The sequence below is a fragment of the Physella acuta genome, unplaced genomic scaffold, assembly GCF_028476545.2.
Source record: "Physella acuta isolate Inbredline_101_S28 unplaced genomic scaffold, ASM2847654v3 ptg001208l, whole genome shotgun sequence".
NCBI classification, from domain to species: Eukaryota; Metazoa; Mollusca; class Gastropoda; family Physidae; genus Physella; species Physella acuta.
This window is the reverse complement of record NW_026732725.1, coordinates 67,202-87,500: the sequence shown is the minus strand read 5'-3', so window position 1 is coordinate 87,500 and position 20,299 is coordinate 67,202. Positions and strand designations below refer to the sequence as shown.

The following is a 20,299-nucleotide window of genomic DNA, read 5'->3' as shown; positions in this document are numbered from 1 at the left end:
CCAGTCCCCTCCACCCAAGCGTGACCGACGCGCGGCAGACTCGACCTATTACATTGACGTCATCGCTGTTGTTGATTATGCTGCCTATAGCCGTTTTTACCGGAAGTCTGACTCTAGAACAAAAGCAATAGATAACATACGCGAGTACTACGCCTTTATCTTCAATGGGGTAAGGACTTTATGTAGATTAACCCTAAATAAACAGGGTTGATCTTGTTATGGTCAACATATGTATATAGCACAATGGTCTGGCAAGAAAATAAACACTGTGCTTATATCCTCTTAAGACTGGTTATATAAAGAAATTCTTATTTAATTAATTCAGTTTAAAAAAAAATTTCCTCCAGAAATATTATTTTCTGACTCCTAACTCAACCCTAATCCTAACCCCAAACTTGATCCTATCCCTTAACCTAAACCTGACCCTGACCTTAAACCAACCCTAATTTATATATATAAATAATGATATATATATCAATGTCATTAGTCGTTAAAAAACACAGTTCAAATCGGTTCCGAACCCCGAACCTTCTTGGTAACCACCGTACTCTCCACACTGCCACACCAACACTCGAAACAAATTTTAAATTATAGAATTATATTAAAATCAGTCAACCTATAACATTTAAAAATATGTTTGCCTTTAAATAGAAGTTTAATATAAATCACCTTTTATTGAAATAAGCAAGTTGTTCCATTCGTCAATCGTTGATTGAAATAAGCACATTCAATACACTGATTTGTCCTTATTATATACAAAGACCCTACAATATTGGCAGAAATAAAAAATAAAGTGGGAGTAAGCTCTTTACAAGTTGTCGTATCTAATATATAAAGCTCAATTCTGTATGTAAAAACAAGTTTGTTTGTTTGTCGTTGACATACTTGTATGGATTTAAGTGTTAGACTATTATCGTGCTCATAGTCTAAATTTATGAGTTAAAAAATTACTATTGAAAGTGTTGGGAAATAATTTTCATTTTTCAAACTGATAATAATAATTGTCGGCATGTTCATTAAACACAATTTAAAAAAAATAACAAAAATTCTAATTATGTCTGAAAATTATTTATATTTAGTCCTTTAGCACTTACTTCCCTTTGATAAATTAGGAAAACACAATTACTTCCCTTTCTGAAGCATTGCATTAGTGGAAAAGAATTTACTTTTTATTACTTTGTTTTGGTGTTATGAAAAAAATAAGTACATAATTAGCGGGGATTGATCAAGTGCAACTGTTGTAGGTATTTAACGGTTACGCTTGGAGTATTATAATTGTTCATTTGGTTTGGTTTGGCACCTACGTTCGTTTAAGTGAGTGCAAAAGACTATGAATAAGTTGGGGTACTATAGTCGTTTATTAAGCTGAAACAGGCGATTCTGCCCCGGGCTAGACTGTGAGCACTTTGCGTTTATGTTCGCGTTTGTGTTTTCATTGTGTTTAGGTTGGGTTTGCGTTAGTGGTTGCGTTTTGATTTGGTTCGTTTTTGTTCTTTCTTTTTTCGTTTTCGTTTGTGTTTTTTTTCTTTGGGTTTGTGTTTGTATTTGTGTTTGTGGTTGGTTTTGCGTTTGGATTTGGTTTGTTTTCGTTTGCTTTTTCGTTTGTGTCTTTTTCTTTGGGTTTGTGTTTGTGGTTGGTATTGCGTTTGGATTTGGTTTGTTTTCGTTTGCTTTTTCGTTTGTTTTTTTCTTTGTGTTCGTATTGGTGTTTGTGGTTGTGGTTGGGTTTGTTGTTAGGTTTTTGTTTTCGTTTGCTTTTTTGTTTGTTTTTTCTTTGTGTTTGTATTGGTGTTTGTGGTTGTTTTTGTTGTTAGGTTTTTGTTTTCGTTTGTATTTGTAATTGTGTTAGCGTTATGTTTGCGTTTTGTTGTTTTGGTTGGTTGTGGTTTGGGTGGGCAATGCCGGGTTTATGATGATTACTAACCACACAGGTAAAGGTCTTTAACAGAAAGGTTTTTCACAGAAGCCAGTGCAGGGCCTGGCCGGGACGGCTAGTATCTTTATATAACAGTAAGGTGTGGAACTTCTAGTAGATTCGGGCTCAAAAGTGTAAAAAAAAATACGTATGGGATGTAATACCTTTAGCTAAAATTGTGTATTCATAATTAAAACGGCCAAAAACGTTGTTGAGTCCATTTGCGCCATAAAGTGTCAAGGTTAATGACAATGAAGTGAAGCTGTACTCTTGCGGAAATACCTTCGGGTACTGTGTCTTTAAAAAAACTGAAACAACAATACGTTTGCAATTTAATATTTTATTTAACATTTCTTGCACCTAAATGAAAACGTACGCAAGCTTTTAGTAATTAAAAACGTAAAACACCACTTCCAGAAATTGAAAACATTCAAAAAATTGAAGAAAACTTACGTATCGGATCGAATACTTTATATGAAATTCTGTCCTTCAAATTAAAACAATACTCAGGTTATCTTGTTCACACGAAGAGAGATAGAAACATACAGACAGATTGCAAACTGGATCCACTAAAACAGACATAAGACACCGAGATGTATGAATATCTAAATTTATCTGTTTTAGGTTAAGTACTTACCCGCTACACTATGTAAACCAGAAAGTAAAAAGTAAGACCGACACGGTTAGTAAATTTAAAAGAGAATGCCTTACAACAGAAGTGTAAAAATATTATATAACACCCTAAGTAAAAAGACTACAAGGCAGAGGTAGACCGAGAGGTAGACGTTGAGGTAGACCGAGAGGTAGACCGAGAGGTAGACCGAGAGGTAGACCGAGAGGTAGACCGAGAGGTAGACCGAGAGGTAGACCGAGAGGTAGACCGAGAGGTAGACCGAGAGGTAGACGGAGAGGTAGACCGAGAGGTAGACCGAGAGGTAGACGGAGAGGTAGAATGAGAGGTACACCGAGAGGTAGACGGAGAGGTAGACGGAGAGGTAGACCGAGAGGTACACCGAGAGGTAGACCGAGAGGTAGACCGAGAGGTAGACCGAGAGGTAGACGGAGAGGTAGAATGAGAGGTAGACCGAGAGGTAGACGGAGAGGTAGACGGAGAGGTAGACCGAGAGGTAGACCGAGAGGTAGACCGAGAGGTAGACGGAGAGGTAGACCGAGAGGTACACCGAGAGGTAGACCGAGAGGTAGACGGAGAGGTAGACCGAGAGGTAGACCGAGAGGTAGACGGAGAGGTAGAATGAGAGGTAGACCGAGAGGTAGACGGAGAGGTAGACGTTGAGGTAGACCGAGAGGTACACCGAGAGGTAGACGGAGAGGTAGACCGAGAGGTAGACCGAGAGGTAGACGGAAATGGATTGGTGACGGCAGATTCAGTCCACGCGTGGAATAAGAAGCCCGCAGAACAGTCTAAGTGCCAAATGCAGCAAAACAGCCAAAGTCGTCAATGGAAATGAATTTCTAAGAAACTGATGTTTTTTTGTTTTTTTTAACTTCTCCAGATAGACCTGCTATACCAGGGAATAACAACAGCACCATACAAGATCAGAGTTCGTTTAAACAAGATCTTTGTAGCTGAAGTAAGCAAACCTTTCATCTCATTATTAAGTTTTAAAAATTCAGATACACACACACACACACACACACATATATATATATATATATATATATATATATATATATATATATATATATATATATATATATATATATATATATATATACCATTTACTACAAGATAAAGCGCACAGTGCCTTTTTCTACCCTTCTTTCCCCGTTATCTCAACTTTGCATTTTTCGCACAATTCACAATGCAAATTACTATGCGTTGGAACTCTTTGTCATATAAGACTTTAATTTGCCACAGGTATTAAACATTATACCATTTACAATACTAGGTTGGTACATTTAGTTTACTGCAATAATTTAGGAGATATTAATGTTTATGTAGCACCACCCTCTTATTTTTGCACATAGTTATAAATTTTAAAAATGTATTTAAAAGGCACTCTAGCTATCAAAATAAATAATAAGTTAAAGTGATATACAAAAATCTATAATAAAAAATTATGTATAGCTTTTGAGAGCAAAGTTATAGAGGTTTAAAAAGGTGTTAATTTTCACACAATTTATGCGGTTTTCATAGCAATCGTTTATGTTAATGGCAACGTTTTACTAATTTTGTATGTAGTTTATACACTATCAATATATGGATATAATAAGCACCTTGAAACATGTTAAATTAAATTATATTGTTTGCACTGTGGTGTCTAGCCTTATTTGAATTTCAGTTTTTGTTCTAAACTTCCCCCCCCCCTCCCCCCCCCCCCTCTACCATTCATCCACACCTTTCCCTAGACACCCTCGTCTTCAAAGTTTACAACTGACTACAGCACTCAAGGCTTGTTGGATGCTGATAAGGGTTTGCTCGCGTTTCGCTCTTTTGTAGGGGCCAGTGATTTGTTACAAGCATATGACCATGCAATGCTGTTCACTGGGTTTGTGTGTTACTTCATGTGTAATTGAAGTATTATATATATATATATAAATATATATATATATATATATATATATATATATATATATATATATATATATATATATATATATATATATATATATATATATATATATATATATATATATATATATATATATATATATATATATATATATATATAATATGAAACGGAAGAGGTAGGGAATTCGTTATTTTTTGTTTAGTAACGTCACAAGCGTTGGCTGAGGTTGAGGACCGCAGTGAATGTGAGCATCTAAGGGGGTGACTCCAAAGAGAAATATGCCTAATTTTAACTAGCAAGACTGCTAAGAAGTTTTTTTTTTACACGGGATGGATTTGAGACCAAATTGACTGTGACTTTAGTATGACATACATATATGCCTACTCCTTAATAGAAGAGTTCGTATGAAATCTACAGCAGGTATCACCCGACCTAGTGACTGCACTGATTGTATTGAATACGTAACGTGGTAGAAAAGAATGATGCTATATAATTAGTCCTTTCGTTTTGATTATTCTTTAATTGGCTAATTATTGGATAAATTAGTTTATTTCTCATTCTTTCTTTTAAACAGAACTCTTTACTATATATTTTATCGATCGTGTAAACCATTTAACAAAACGAAATTTTTACTTACCTATTTTGGGATATGGAGATGTTGGGAGAGAGAGTTTCTAAAATGTATATTATTGTGAGTAAACCTCTAAGTACTAATTTGTTGGTTTTATTTGCAGATACAACTTAAAATCTGCAGACTCAGGCACAAGTATAATAGGTTTGTGATAATATATATATATATATATATATATATATATATATATATATATATATATATATATATATATATATATATATATATATATATATATATATATATATATATATATATATATATATATATATATATATATATATATATATATATATATGAAAGTTTGTTTGTGTTCGTATGTCTTTTATGCATTACTACACCTTTTATCCGATCGCCATGAAACTTTGGGAACTTGTTGAAAAATACTTCTATGAGTTTAAATCTCGGAGGGGAGGTGCCACGACATAATGAAATACTTTGCGTCTCGTGCTTTTCCGTGAGCATTATGGCGTCTTCCTTAGTTCTAAAAATTGCGATACACTATGGATTCGACGGGCTACTATAATGGTTCACTAATTTAAATTAGGCCACAAAAATGTTGCTACTTGGCACCCCTAATTCCCCATTGAACACTATGGCGCCTACGTTTTTTTTTCAAAAGTGCCATACATTATGAATACGGTGGGGTACTACAATCGTTGATTAAATTGAATCAGACACATTCGCATTAGCCCCAATGGTCGGTAAACCTGCAGCATCCCGAGCTGAGGTCTATTCTAGTTCACTATTAAGTAGGGTGTGATTAACGATTACTCAAGGCTTTCACACAGCAAGGGGTTAGGCCATTGAGTAGACAAACCCACACCATAACAACTATCATCCACGAAATCTTGCGTCTGCGCTGTTTACATTTAAATAACCCAGTTTTAGAAAAATATAAAATTGGTAATGCATTCACGAAATACTCTTACAATATTGCGTCAGCTTTTCTTCTGATACTACAGTACCGCGCGGGACGAGTATGCTAGCCACATGTAAAATTTAGTCTTTTTGGTAACTTTTTTTTAAATACATAAAAAACGTTTTAATAACAATATTTTATGTAATAATGCATTAAAAAGTAGAAAATGAATTATAGACTACTATTTAAATAACTATAAAGAAAAGCGTGGGTCGCTTTAGTATTTATTCGATACCTTTACTAATATATGGGAAGAGACCCACACTTTTCTTTATAGTCATTTAAATAGTGATGTATAATTTATTTTCTAATTTTTAGTGCATTATTACATAAAAGCTTGTTATTAAAACGATGATTTTATGTATTTTTTTCAGTACTTTAATTTTTTTTTAAATTTACAATAGAGATGCTTGACTAAAACCGTTGCTCACTTAATGAACGTGATGACGCGTGTATAATGGTGCGGAACAGTTGGGTAAGACTGCCTACAAATTAGGTCAAAATTGTAATTCAATTCTTAAAAAATTAATCAGGCAATTAATTAAATCAAATTTAATGTCATGTTGCATTGTCTTCATGTCTTCACCCACGTACCAACTATGAACCGTACCTGTCAGCTCAAAGTGCCCGTAATTTCGCTCGGGCGTTTCGATCTAGACAGCCTGACGACAGAGACAGTGAGTTAAATAAAAGCTTGTAAAAATATCTTGAAAGCATCTGTCGGATCTAAAAAAAAACTACCCCTTTTAACATCGCTGTGTAAAAATTACGGTCCAGATCTGAACTCTAGACTTAAAAATTAGCAGTCTTATGCTCAACTATACTACATGTTCACGTGAGGCTATCATTACGGTACTGTTAACATATTTTAGAAACAGTGAAATCTTTTACAACGTTAAAAAACTGCACTTATATTGATTGCATGCCCACGAGTGAATAAGTTCAATAATTTTGAATACCAAAATCATGTTTAACATAGGTCAGGTATAGGCAAAAAATAAAGATCCTTGTTCCATTAAATATATGTACAAAAATCAATATAAGTATTGAGATCAAATAACACCGAGTACTATCTTAAACTGTTTACTGTTTTGTGTTTCAAATAAAACAACTATAAGAAAATAGATTTTTCATATATTTTTTTGGCAAATTTATTTTTCTAAACTAATCTCCATAGACCATGTCAAACTCTAAGGTACAACCGCTTAAGACTGGGGTCGGCGTGGTCGAGTCGGTAAAGCTCAAGGCTGCTAAACCGAAAAGTCTCGAGTTCGAACCCTTGGGCAGATGAGGCTCGTTTGCTAGGAGAGACAACTCCAAGATCAAACAACAAATGCCTTGTAGTTTGTTCTTGGTTGGACAAAGGCTATGGAAGCAATTCCAAAAAGAAAAATGTGTTGGAGTGGGATCCCTTCCAACACTAAAATTAAGAACGAAGAAGAAGAAGAACTTAAGACTATATTCTCTCATCAGGTTATGCTTATCTTGGTACCATGTGTCGGACTGACGGCTCTAGCACGTCCATCATTGAGGACATGGCGGACTATCAGGCCAGCAACACCGCTGCCCATGAGCTGGGGCACAGGTAGACACACTTAACTTTTCAGCGAATTTCCGATAACCGGAAGTGGAACTTATTCTTCTTTCAATTTTTAATTTTTTTAAAGCCTATAACTTGAGTACTATTTCAGATAGATAAATGAAATCTCAAAAATAAGTAAAATATCTAATTCGCAATCAAATGTACAACTATTGTTCTACCGGCGTCATCCACACAAACACTGTACACAAACAAAGACACGCTTACATACATACACACATACACGTGAGCTGTTGTATTCACGTGAATTGACGTGTCAGTTATTACAATTCTCAAGAAAACCTTATTCCTCAGGTAGCAGATATAGGTTAAGGCTGCTACATTAAGGTTGAGGTTGAGGTTGAGGTTGAGGTTGCGGTTGAGGTTGAGGTTGAGGTTGAGGTTGAGGTTGAGGTTGAGGTTGAGGTTGAGGTTGAGGTTAAGGTTGAGGTTGAGGTTGAGGTTAAGGTTAAGGTTGAGGATAAGGTTAAGGTTGAGGTTGAGGTTGAGGTTGAGGTTGAGGTTGAGGTTGAGGTTGAGGTTGAGGTTGAGGCTGAGGTTGAGGTTGAGGTTGAGGTTGAGGTTGAGGTTAAGGTTGAGGTTGAGGTTGAGGTTGAGGTTGAGGCTGAGGTTGAGGTTGAGGTTGAGGTTGAGGCTGAGGTTGAGGTTGAGGTTGAGGTTGAGGCTGAGGTTGAGGTTGAGGTTGAGGCTGAGGTTGAGGTTGAGGTTGAGGTTGAGGCTGAGGTTGAGGTTGAGGTTGAGGTTGAGGTTGAGGTTGAGGTTGAGGCTGAGGTTGAGGTTGAGGTTGAGGTTGAGGTTGAGGTTGAGGCTGAGGTTGAGGTTGAGGCTGAGGTTGAGGTTGAGGTTACGGTTACGGTTACGGTTACGGTTACGGTTACGGTTACGGTTACGGTTACGGTTACGGTTACGGTTACGGTTACGGTTACGGTTACGGTTACGGTTACGGTTACGGTTACGGTTACGGTTACGGTTACGGTTACGGTTACGGTTACGGTTACGGTTACGGTTACGGTTACGGTTACGGTTACGGTTACGGTTACGGTTACGGTTACGGTTACGGTTACGGTTACGGTTACGGTTACGGTTACGGTTACGGTTACGGTTACGGTTACGGTTACGGTTACGGTTACGGTTACGGTTACGGTTACGGTTACGGTCATGGTTATGGTTATGGTTATGGTTACGGTTACTGTTACGGTTTTATAAATTTGCCGCATATAGAAATTTAATTGAAAAAATTACACATTCCCTGGCAGCGCCGGCTATATACTGCTAGTTATATATACATTTTTTAAAACTGATTTCACACTTATCTTTTGGTTTCAGTCTGTCAGCTCAACATGACGGTGTGAGCAACAGGTGCACCGACACTTCCCGTTACATTATGGCGGCTTCAACTTTTGAAGAGACGCCAGACACGATGTACAACCCTTGGCAGTTCTCTTCGTGCAGCGTCCAATACTTCACGAAGTTCATAGAGGAACAGTTAAATACAATGTCAGTTCTAGTATGCATTTGCGGGTTTTTTTATAATCCTTTAATGTATGTTGCATTTATCATACCATATATATATATATATATATATATATATATATATATATATATATATATATATATATATATATATATATATATATATATATATATATATATATATAATAGCTGCATACCCGTGCTCCGCCAAGGTAAATCTTTTTAAATGTACCAACTTGGGAACAGAACAAAACTAACAAAAACACAGCATAAACACAAACACAACACAGACACAAACACAACCACAACACAACCACAATATATATACCTATATATATATATATATATATATATATATATATATATATATATATATATATATATATATATATATATATGTGTGTGTGTGTGTGTCTGTGTGTCTGTGTGTGTGTCTGTCTGTCTGTCTGTCTGTCTGTCTGTCTGTCTGTCTGTCTGTCTGTCTGTCTGTCTGTCTGTCTGTCTGTCTGTCTGTCTGTCTGTCTGTCTGTCTGTCTGTCTGTCTGTCTGTCTGTCTGTCTGTCTGCCTGTCTTTCTGTCTGTCTGTTTGTCTGTCTGTCTGTCTGTCTGTCTGTCTGTCTGTCTTTGAGTGTCTGTGTGTGTGTGTCTGTCTGTGTCTGTGTAGATCAAATATTTTTTTTATAAAATATGTTTTTTTTTTTAATAGACGAGGCTACTACTGTTTGACTAAAGTAATTCCAATAGATCAAGAAGTCCCGTACGCAGGAGATCAGCTTCCAGGACAAATGTATACACCCGATCAACAGTGTCAAATGATCTACGGAGCCACATCTAATTTTTGCCGTGTAAGTAAAGTAAACTGTCGACTCTGAAAAAGGGGTTACAAGTAAGTTATTTTTTGGGATGTTGTTCTGAACGTATCCCTTACTATTAATTCTGGGGACAGTTTTGACATTAGCCCTTACGAGTAAGTTAGTACCGGAGACAGCTGGGCAAACTTGTGAAGAGCAGAGTTGTCTAGAAGGCTCTAATCGGCCACCTAGCTAGCTGATAAGCTATTAACAGTACACAATGAACATTTCGTTTTGCCTGATTGTATACATGTCAATAAATATGTGACTTAATGTCCTCGAAATAATCTGCCTAGACGATTGTACCCAAGACATTATTGCGTTTATTTACCACAATAAAAACAACAGCAATAACATTAACATTAGAAATCCCTGACATTATTATTTCCTTCTTGCCCTTCAGAGCCTGTACTTGAATGATACAGAGGGAATATGCCGCAGTATGTACTGCGTTAACCCAGAAAATGCAAGCACATGTGTGTCTTTAACAAATGTCGCTGCTGTTAGAGGTACTACCTGTGGGAACGGCAAGGTATGTTATCTGCACTGATGCCACTGAATAGGGAAGAACTAATTTTTTAAAAACATTTTAGCACGAGAGAATTTTAGCCATACCTTTAGCTGCTGAAATCATCTCAACTTATATTAGCCAGGAAACATTGCAGCCATTTACAAATGCTTAAAATACAATTATAATTCTGACAGATTTGCATTAACGGCCGTTGTGTGATACAAGATGGGGCCCCGCAAGCTGACGGTATACAAAATTATTAAACGTTACTGCGAGCTTTTAAAACGTGATATCTTGGTTAATTTATTCTTTTTAAAACTAATTAAGAAAGTGCTTTTTTTATCTATTTTAAATCTATACAAAAGGAAACGTAGATTATTAAAAACAAAATATCTAGACGACCTTACGTTTGAGTAGTTTAGTTGGAAAAAAATAAAATCAACAGTTACACAAATTAGTTTTAAATAAGCTGCATAATTTGTAATTATACGCCATATAGTAATACAAAGAATACTTCAAATTAAAAACCGTTGAGAACTGTCTGACTAAATTATGAAGTCCTTAATATCTAACTGACCATTATAATAGCTTTAGGCATCTGACTGTTTCTATTAATAAACCTTACCATCTGATTACAATACTTACGGACAACAGACTGTCGATTACAATAGCTCTGGACATATTACTGTTCTTTATAATTGTCCTTGACTGTACGAAGACATTTGACCACAGGTGCTTTGACCATAGAAGTTGGATCACAGGTGCTGTGACCACATCGGGGGTTTGACAATAGGCATGTACTAAAATTCTACAAACATAAAGGCTGGTGAAAGCCTCGATGTGGTCAAACCCCCTATGGGCAAATAACTATGGTCAAAGCTTCTCTAGTCAAACAAATTTATTAATATAGCTCTGGGCATCGGGTTGATCATATTAATTGGCTGCAATATTATAAATCTACTCGCCGATTGTATAGGACTTAAAATCGGCGTAGTTGAACCACTAGAAGTAAATTTTTCTATACGTTTGTTTGTTCTAATAATCGTTACATTTTATTTTAGAGACATGCATGTACGGAGACCAGCCTGGAAGAAGTGAAGATTTCTCGTCCTGTCAGGCGCAAGTGGCCAACTTCAATGGATATTGTTACCGTGACAACGTAAGGGCAAAATGCTGCTCCTCGTGCAAAGCAGTGAGAAAAACCATAAGAAGTAATGCTATTCTTTTTTTCGTGTAGTTGTTAGCACAGTTTCTTTCAGGCATCTCTTCGGCTTCGGAAGTCCTCTATTCTCTCCCCCCCCCCCCCCCCGGAGTTAGTCCATCTCATTCGCCATCCCTGGCAAAATAAAATGTAAAATGTAAAATTTAAATTTAAAATGCATACTACCATCCCCACCCCCGAATGTTTTAAGTTCGCCACTTCCTAGAATTCTATTTTCCCCCGTATAATAATGTCTGAAAGAAACCATGATTGTGATCCTGATTGCATAACGTGATTATGGTTATGACATAGTACATATAAAACGAGTGTGAGCCAATAATGTAATAACTGTTATGCCATAAAAATGGCTATAGTTGAAAAAATGAATATATAACCAGGTGATTATAATCCGGAAGACCGTTAGAACTGACCTGTCCGAATTTTCTATATAAACATTGTTAATTTTCTGAAAAATGATAACTGTTTTCAAAACTATCTTTTGGAACTTAGGCTCTCTACTTCTCGCTCATTTTTTTCTACAAACCTGGGTAAATGAATCGGCCTTGCGGATATAGTATCAGTCAGTCTCTGCTCGCGCGTCCAGGGCTAAAAACTGACCACGAGTGAAATTTTCCTTACATCAGCTATATATAAAAAATTGCCAAACAATGCCCTGATATTTCGTGAGGTCGTAGACCAACCCTGTAAGGTAACAATAAAACTTTATTCCCGTCAGAAAAACCATTATAGTTGTTAAATTTGTCCAGATGTTGTATTTCATCATATAAGCATAGCAAAAAAGTAAACAAAGACTACTTCATTCGTTTCATTTACAAGGGAGGTAACTATTTAAAATAAAAAAATTTCAAAAAATTGTATACTTTTTTTAAACACAAACAGAAAATAACGAATAATAGCATTCATTCAAGTAAGATTTGTCTTATAAATTAAAGTACTTATCCTAATTAAATTATAGAAGTGGATTTTAAAAGTCAATTTATACTATTCAGGGAACCTCTGTAGTTTTAATTACCTTTCGATTTATAAATTGTGAACGTTGCATAATTGACTCTTAAATTAGCTTTATTGTTTGATAAACGTAAGCACTCCGCATATCAGCCAATCACTAACTATTTAAGCATTCAAACTTACTTACATTAGCAAATTATTCTGGATCCCTGTAAAAAAAATTTAAAAAAAAAAAACAAAAATTAAGCATTCAAACTCTCAAATAATGTTTGAAAACCTAAGCGAAGCTAGGCAGTATGCCTAATAAGCTATATATCGAAAAACATTACCCGCGTAAAAATCCTTTCTCTCTCTCTCTCTCTCTCTATCTCAGAGGCGTAGGCCGGAGGGGTTGAAGGGGTTATACCCCCATTAACCCCCAAAATGACTTCTGTTTTACGTTCAGTTACCGCTATTGACTTAGTGCTATTATTTAGTGCGAAAACACTAAACAGGCCGGGCAGTTTCTAGAACAACAATGTATACATTGTGATGAGAATTGCTTTTAGATCTTAGTTATGATTTTTTTTTATCGCGCTAAATTGATTTATAATAATCTGGAACGTAGTAGGCCAATGGGAAGCTGAACAAGGTTTGATCACTTAAGGGATGTGGAAGGGGTGAGAGTGGGATGAATTCTGGGTAGGTTTTTCTAGTATATAATGGTACCGGATGCGCATCTGGAAGGAAAGCGAGCTCACAATTGTTGACACAAAACTTTGTGTAGGTCGACAGAAAAACTGCGTAAGTGGTTAAATATAGACCTAGAGCCAAGAACCTACAGTACCCATTAAAAAAGACCAATTTTCTTATTCGCATAGTCGTGTTTAAACGTGTATGCTTTTACTACTGCAAATTTAAATTCACTTCAATGAATGGCAAATGGGGAAAAAAGAAATTAAAAACTACATTATAAACTGATTTCTTTACAAAGAAAAGTAAAACTGAAAATGCTGAAGATGAAGATGGTACTATTGCTCCTCAAGGCACATTACACCTTGAAATTTCCATACATTCAGTATCTTCGCCTGTTTCTTACGCAAATGATATAGGCAACTGTATAAAAGGAGTTATAATAGATGATAAAAGATTGTATTTATTAGAAAATATCTGGCTTCCTGATCATTTTTAAAAATTTCCAGCAATCGCACAAAGAAATTTAAACTGTCAGTATTCATGGTTACATAGGTGGAACTGGTTGACTTACTCCATATGACTAATGGCGCATTTTGCAAATATTGTTTTTTGATAAGTTTGAATTATAGTGGTGAAGGTAGTCAGCCATTGGGTAAAATTTTTATTTTTAAACTGAAAAAAAGGCAACAGACAAGCCGAATGAGCACCAGCAATGTCAGTATCATAAATTAGCAAATTTACTTTCCCAAAATCGTAAATTAGTCATGATGAAGAAAAATAATAGCCTATTAAGATAGCGTTGAACTTATCATTAAGTCAACAAATTCTAGAAAATCGTTTAAATAGCGCCCATAATATAAACTATAATTTTTTTGCGGCCGACAAAGTCTTGCACTTAGGAACATAGTGATTTTAGAGAATTTCAGGTAAAGGGTCCTATGAAAAGGAATACAATTTTCGAGCTTTTTTGAGATACAGATCCATGGACGGAGACGAAACACTAAAACATCTTCTAAAAATTCATCAAAAAATGCAAGATAATTAAGTCTCACAATTAATTGTTCAAAATATTGATGCGAAAAAATTTGCTGTCAATTTATTTTCTGTCTTAGTCGATGAAACTATTGATATAGCGGGTATGAAGCAATTGTTGTTATGCGTTCGCTACTATGATAACGACATAAAGAAAATAAGGGAGGATTTCCTACAAATCTAACAGGCAAAGGACTTGCACATGTTTTAATGGACACTCTATCAAGTATACACAAAGACTGTAATGTTATGATTGAATGGATATGATGGAGCCGCTTCAATGAGCGATCAACTATATGGAGCGCAGCAATATATTGCTGATAAAATTTGATTTGGTTATTTTGCTAATTGAACATCTCACAGTCTAAATCTAGCACTTACGTGCAGTAAAGCCGACAGACCGTTTTCAAATGGGAAACTATATCGTCTAGTTAAGATTAACAAGCGGCCTCTAAAATCACGTGATTCCATTTTGAATCATTTTAAAACACAAAACCATTTCTCACATGGAAGAAGACAATTTTATATATATAAAAGACAATATATAGTAAAAATTACATTTCGGTCTGTTCAATTTTAGTATCTCTAAAGTAAAGCATGTCATTATTGTTTGTTAATATACGTTTGTAAATTTTTCAAGTGAAATCAGTTTGACAAATCAATAAAAAGTATTTTTTTTATTCCAGTATTTATCAAGCTCACGAGTAATTTGTAAAATGTAATTCATGTATTAATTAAATAACATAATTTTACAGACTGCGAATATGATGACTATTATGATAACTGTGATACATCGGATTGCTTAAGCCCAACATTGAAAATGCAATGTTGCAAAACATGTAAAAGTGGTGTTGCATACACGACACGAACTACAAAATCGACACCAAAAACCACTACAGGTTGGTTGATAAATATATTCTCAAATAAATTGTTTTATTAATTTGACAAAACAAATGAAATAATTTAAAGTAATGGGGGAGGGAGGAGAGTTATAAATTGGTAGCACGTTTAATTTTACCCTAATTAGTAAATCTGTAGCATTAACTACTTTCGCTATAAAAAAAATTTGAACCTAATTGTAAACTGTTACGTTTTAAAAGCTCTATATAAATTGGACCATTTATTCACATATTCATTTATTCATTTATTCATTTATTCATTTATTCATTTATTCATTTATTCATTTATTCATTTATTCATTTATTCATTTATTCATTTATTCATTTATTCATTTATTCATTTATTCATTTATTCATTTATTCATTTATTCATTTATTCATTTATTCATTTACTCATTTACTCATTTACTCATTTACTCATTTACTCATTTACTCATTTACTCATTTACTCATTTACTCATTTACTCATTTACTCATTTACTCATTTACTCACTTACTCATTTACTCATTTACTCATTTACTCATTTACTCATTTACTCATTTACTCATTTACTCATTTACTCATTTACTCATTTACTCATTTACTCATTTACTCATTTACTCATTTACTCATTTACACATTTACTCATTTACTCATTTACTTATTTACTCATTTATTCATTTATTCATTTATTCGCTCGTTCGTTCGTTCGTTCGTTCGTTCGTTCGTTCGTTCGTTCGTTCGTTCGTTCGTTCGTTCGTTCGTTCGTTCGTTCGTTCGTTCGTTCGTTCGTTCGTTCGTTCGTTCGTTCGTTCGTTCGTTCGTTCTTTCGTTCGTTCGTTCTTTCGTTCGTTCGTTCGTTCGTTCGTTCTTTCGTTCGTTCGTTCGTACGTTCATTCATTCACTTGTTCATTTGTTCATTTATTTATATATTTTTTATTTTTTATTTTTTTATTTACTTATAAATAAAATAAATAGTAGACCAATATGTATTAAATCTTTAAAAACGATTTAAGCATCAAATGAAGATAAATTTGATGTCAGATTGTTTTGTCATCAGATCTTGATCCACACGGACAGACAGGGAAAGCAATTTAAATAAAAACTGATATTTTTCAGCCAAAATCTGTGTGGACAATCCAGCATTTACTTTTAGTGGTAAACAATGTGCGTCTCTAGCTCAGAACTGGCCTAGCATGTGTGACGAGGTGGAGGTCAAGCGCGCGTGTTGCGTGTCTTGTCAAAAGGTCAATACTACAGTTGATGGTGAGTGCTTTGTACTATGCTAAATCTCTTTCTTGTACCAAAACAATCGATTGAATGACTTGACTTACTTTGATTTAATCCTCTTTACTCCTTGTGAAGCATAACCTTTCATTTTTCTCCGGGCCCGGCTGTTTATTATAAAAACCTCCCAAGACATCCTTGCTGTCTTCAGTTCTCCAAGAAGACTTCGCCTCTAGGTCTGACTAGGGTCTACATTCGGCACTTTGTCCGCAATTTGAAAATCTGTCTATTACATTTTTTCATGAAGGTCTGCATCATCTCTGTGCTTGCCTTGGAGACTCTCTATGCCTCTGCTTCATAAAAAAACAGCTTTGACATTTGAATTTAAAATCATGATTTTTGTTGTGTTGGAGATAGCAGAATTTTTCCAAATGGTTGTCAGTACTGTGAAAACGTAGCGAGTTCTATTAATTCTAGCCATTATGTCCTACGCTTTGATTCTCGATTTGCTGATCTTGCTGCCAAGTAGTCAAATTCCTCCACATCATTTACATGTCCTCCGTCTATTGTTATTTTAATCTTTTCTTTGTTAATTTAATACATACGCGCTGTGAAATCGCTCTTAACGCGTCAACTGTTTCTTGCATTTTGTGATGCCGTTGTGAGAGTAAGGCAAGATTATATGCAAACTCTAGATTCTCTAATTTCCCCGTAAGTGTTATCTGTATACCTATTCCATAGGCACTCTATCGTCTGTTCTACAATGATTCAAAGAGTGGCTAGCTGAGATCTTTACAAGATATTTCTTTCCTAAACCCTGCTTGTTCATCTGTTAGCTTAAGGTCAACGGCCTCCTTTATTCTGTCCAAATTGATTCCAAAACGACTCTAGTAAGGACTTTACATGGGATGAAGACCAAGGTAATACCCCTCCATTTTGCACACTGAAATAAGTCGCCGCTCTTTGGCAACTTCACAAACACTTTTCCAATCCGTTGTGAACTGTCCTGTGCTCCAGACCAAGTTGAGAAATGCATGAAGTCGATTTGCTGCTTCTTCTCCACCTCTACCTTGTCGCTCATTTAACTGTTTAAGGCCTTGAGGATTTCCTGACTGGTGATTTCCCCGGAAGAATTCGATTTGATTCAGTAGAATAAACCGGGAAAATATGTATGCAAGCCACCATCAAAGCCTGCAAGGAGAAGCTAGGAAGAAAATCGCCCAACAGGAAGCCCCGGATCACAGATGATACATGGCAGAAGGTGGAGGAAAGAAAGAGCCAAAAGAGCGAACTGAATCAAGAACAAAAACACGGCAACAGAAGCAAGCATGAGAAGGCTACAGAGGTGAAAAGAAAATTAAGAAAAACAGGATACTGTTTATATATTAAGTGGCAGAGCAGGCCGAAACAGTTGTCGATAAGCGAGATCCCTTGACACTCTATGCAACAAGCAGAACTTGGAGTGGGAGGAAAACCAATTCCAACTGGGACAATAATGGCAAACTTCTAACATCACTTGAAGAACAATTGGCATGATGAAGAGATCACTTCCAGGAAGTATTAAACAGTCCAGCACCACAAGACCCAACAGACTTGGAGCCAGGGGATCCGTGTGACATCAATAACGGCTAAAGTAATTAAATGGGGAAAAAAAACTGGACTCTATAGTACATCGTCCCAGGGCTTCTAAAATTAAACTACTCTATAACTGAAATGACGCGAATCTGCTTATCAATGTTAAGTACATATTTTACCAAATATGAATGCCATAATAATAATTAATATTAGTTACATATTTTTATTTTAACCAATATTAGTTTTGTTAAATATATATCTTAACTAGTCAACAACCCATGTTCCCCCACTGTACAGCTTGTCTAGACGACACAGAGTTCCGGTACAACGGACAAACTTGTTCCTCTGCTGTACGTAACTCACGCGCCGTCTGCAACGACAAGTACTTTGAGCAGGTCTGCTGCATGTCTTGTCAACATGTTTACACTACAGTTCAGGGTGAGTGATAGGTACTAATACTACTATGTCAAATCGCATTCTTGTACCAAAACATTTGATTTAATAGAAAATAATTGAAATAACTGGACTCTAGACTACATCGTTGAAAGGGTTCTAAAATTAAAGCACTCTATACGCAAAATAACGCGAATCTTCTAAACTAAAGTTAAATATGAAAAATGCCATAATAATTAATGTTAAGTGCATGTTTTACCCAATTTGAATGCCAAAATAATAACTCATATTAACTACATATTTTATTTTTACCTAACTGAATGTACTGCTAATTTATTTTGATTATTTATGGCAATTAATAAACAACTGATTAAAATTAACCCATGTTCCCCCACTGTACAGCTTGTCTAGACGACACTGAGTTCCGGTACAACGGACAAACTTGTTCCTCTGCTGTACGTAATTCCCGCTCCCTCTGCAAGTACTCGGACTTTGCGCAGATCTGTTGCAAATCTTGTCACAGTGGATCTGGAAGCAGCAAGGTGCAGGTTCCTGTTCTCCTGGTCCTGATGATCACTTCTTTGGTGGCTGCACGCGTCTCTATAAAATAAAATCGCGTTAGTTAAGTACTTTTAGCAGTAACACTAGATTTAGAATGTTTTGTTCAAACAATTTGAGTTGTAATGTTTTATTTCTTTTTTAACTTAAAAGTCAAAATGACAATATACGCTTTTTTTTTTATTCATTTATGTTTTGCTTTTATTGTGCTGCGTGAACGTTATTGTTTGTTTTTTCTGTTGAATGGAGTTAGAAAGCGAAATAGGTTGGCGCTGCAAATTTAAGTTACTCTTTTGAACCCTGCGGTCCATAGCGAAGACGAAGAAGAGTTCAACCTCGGCATAAAAAGTAATAATGTGGTTAGCACTATACACAGCGGCCTATATATATAGGTTTATTTTATTTACGAGCTGGTTGGACTTATGAACGTTTTACAAACACGGGTCCGGGATCCGAACTTGAGACTTACGTTTAGTAGTCGTTTACTTGACCATGCAGCCCTATGATGATTAAAAATTCATAATTAATTTAAAAATCACATTGACTATGTTAATCTGGTGAAATATGTTAATACACTTCTTCGCTTTTATACAACAAATAAATGAACTCAAGGCTGAGATTTGTGGTTAAAGATAAGATGAAATTTGATTTTTTAAACATGCCTAGCTATTGAGGAAAATAAAATATATTTTTTCAAATGAAAGAATTCTGATAGATTTTTATTATACTAAATATAGAAACAAACACACACACATTACATATATTATATATATATATATATATATATATATATATATATATATATATATATATATATATATATATATATATATATATATACTGATCTAAATATGAAAGTCGGCAGTAAATCCCACGGATACACATGAAGTCACTGTATCGCAATGACAAGATTTTAAATCCATTGATACCAAGATGATCATTTAGCATAAGCAGATGTTTTTAAAGAAAAAGCCATTACATGACAGAACAAATGTAAAATTATTGCTGCCAGGGGCGGATTAAGCTTGGGCGGGGCCCCTTAATATATATATATATATATATATATATATATATATATATATATATATATATATATATATATATATATATATATATATATATATATTAGAATTGCAATTTAATTACAAGTAATTGAAGCATTGTATTAATCCTGGTTTGGGGGTTTCTTTCTACCTTTCGAGGTGCAACGGGAAAAGTAAGTCTACCCCTCTTTTGATGTGTACCAGTACGAACCGAAAGAAAGACAGTACGTATTTAGAAAATAAACAGAGCAACAAAATATTTTAATGGCTGAAATAGGACTAGACTCTAGATCAAAATATTAAAACTAAA

General features: G+C 35.1%; 1 protein-coding gene across 1 annotated transcript in view; it reads left to right on the top strand.

Moving 5' to 3' along the window:
- The window catches only part of LOC131957112 (A disintegrin and metalloproteinase with thrombospondin motifs 6-like), a 24,518-nt gene extending 5,455 nt beyond the window's left edge, over window positions 1-19,063 (top strand). Inside the window, exons 5-18 of the mRNA XM_059321818.1 lie at window positions 1-169; window positions 3,430-3,507; window positions 4,286-4,425; window positions 5,184-5,224; window positions 7,476-7,587; window positions 8,929-9,099; window positions 9,782-9,920; window positions 10,330-10,458; window positions 10,632-10,683; window positions 11,499-11,648; window positions 15,070-15,213; window positions 16,313-16,459; window positions 18,293-18,433; window positions 18,791-19,063. The exon at window positions 1-169 is cut by the window's left edge and continues 79 nt beyond it. Of these exons, the coding sequence (XP_059177801.1) occupies window positions 1-169; window positions 3,430-3,507; window positions 4,286-4,425; window positions 5,184-5,224; window positions 7,476-7,587; window positions 8,929-9,099; window positions 9,782-9,920; window positions 10,330-10,458; window positions 10,632-10,683; window positions 11,499-11,648; window positions 15,070-15,213; window positions 16,313-16,459; window positions 18,293-18,433; window positions 18,791-18,999 (1,822 nt within the window). The 3' untranslated portion in view covers window positions 19,000-19,063. The remainder of the gene's footprint in view (window positions 170-3,429; window positions 3,508-4,285; window positions 4,426-5,183; window positions 5,225-7,475; window positions 7,588-8,928; window positions 9,100-9,781; window positions 9,921-10,329; window positions 10,459-10,631; window positions 10,684-11,498; window positions 11,649-15,069; window positions 15,214-16,312; window positions 16,460-18,292; window positions 18,434-18,790) is intronic.
- The last annotated feature ends 1,236 nt before the right edge of the window (window positions 19,064-20,299 follow it).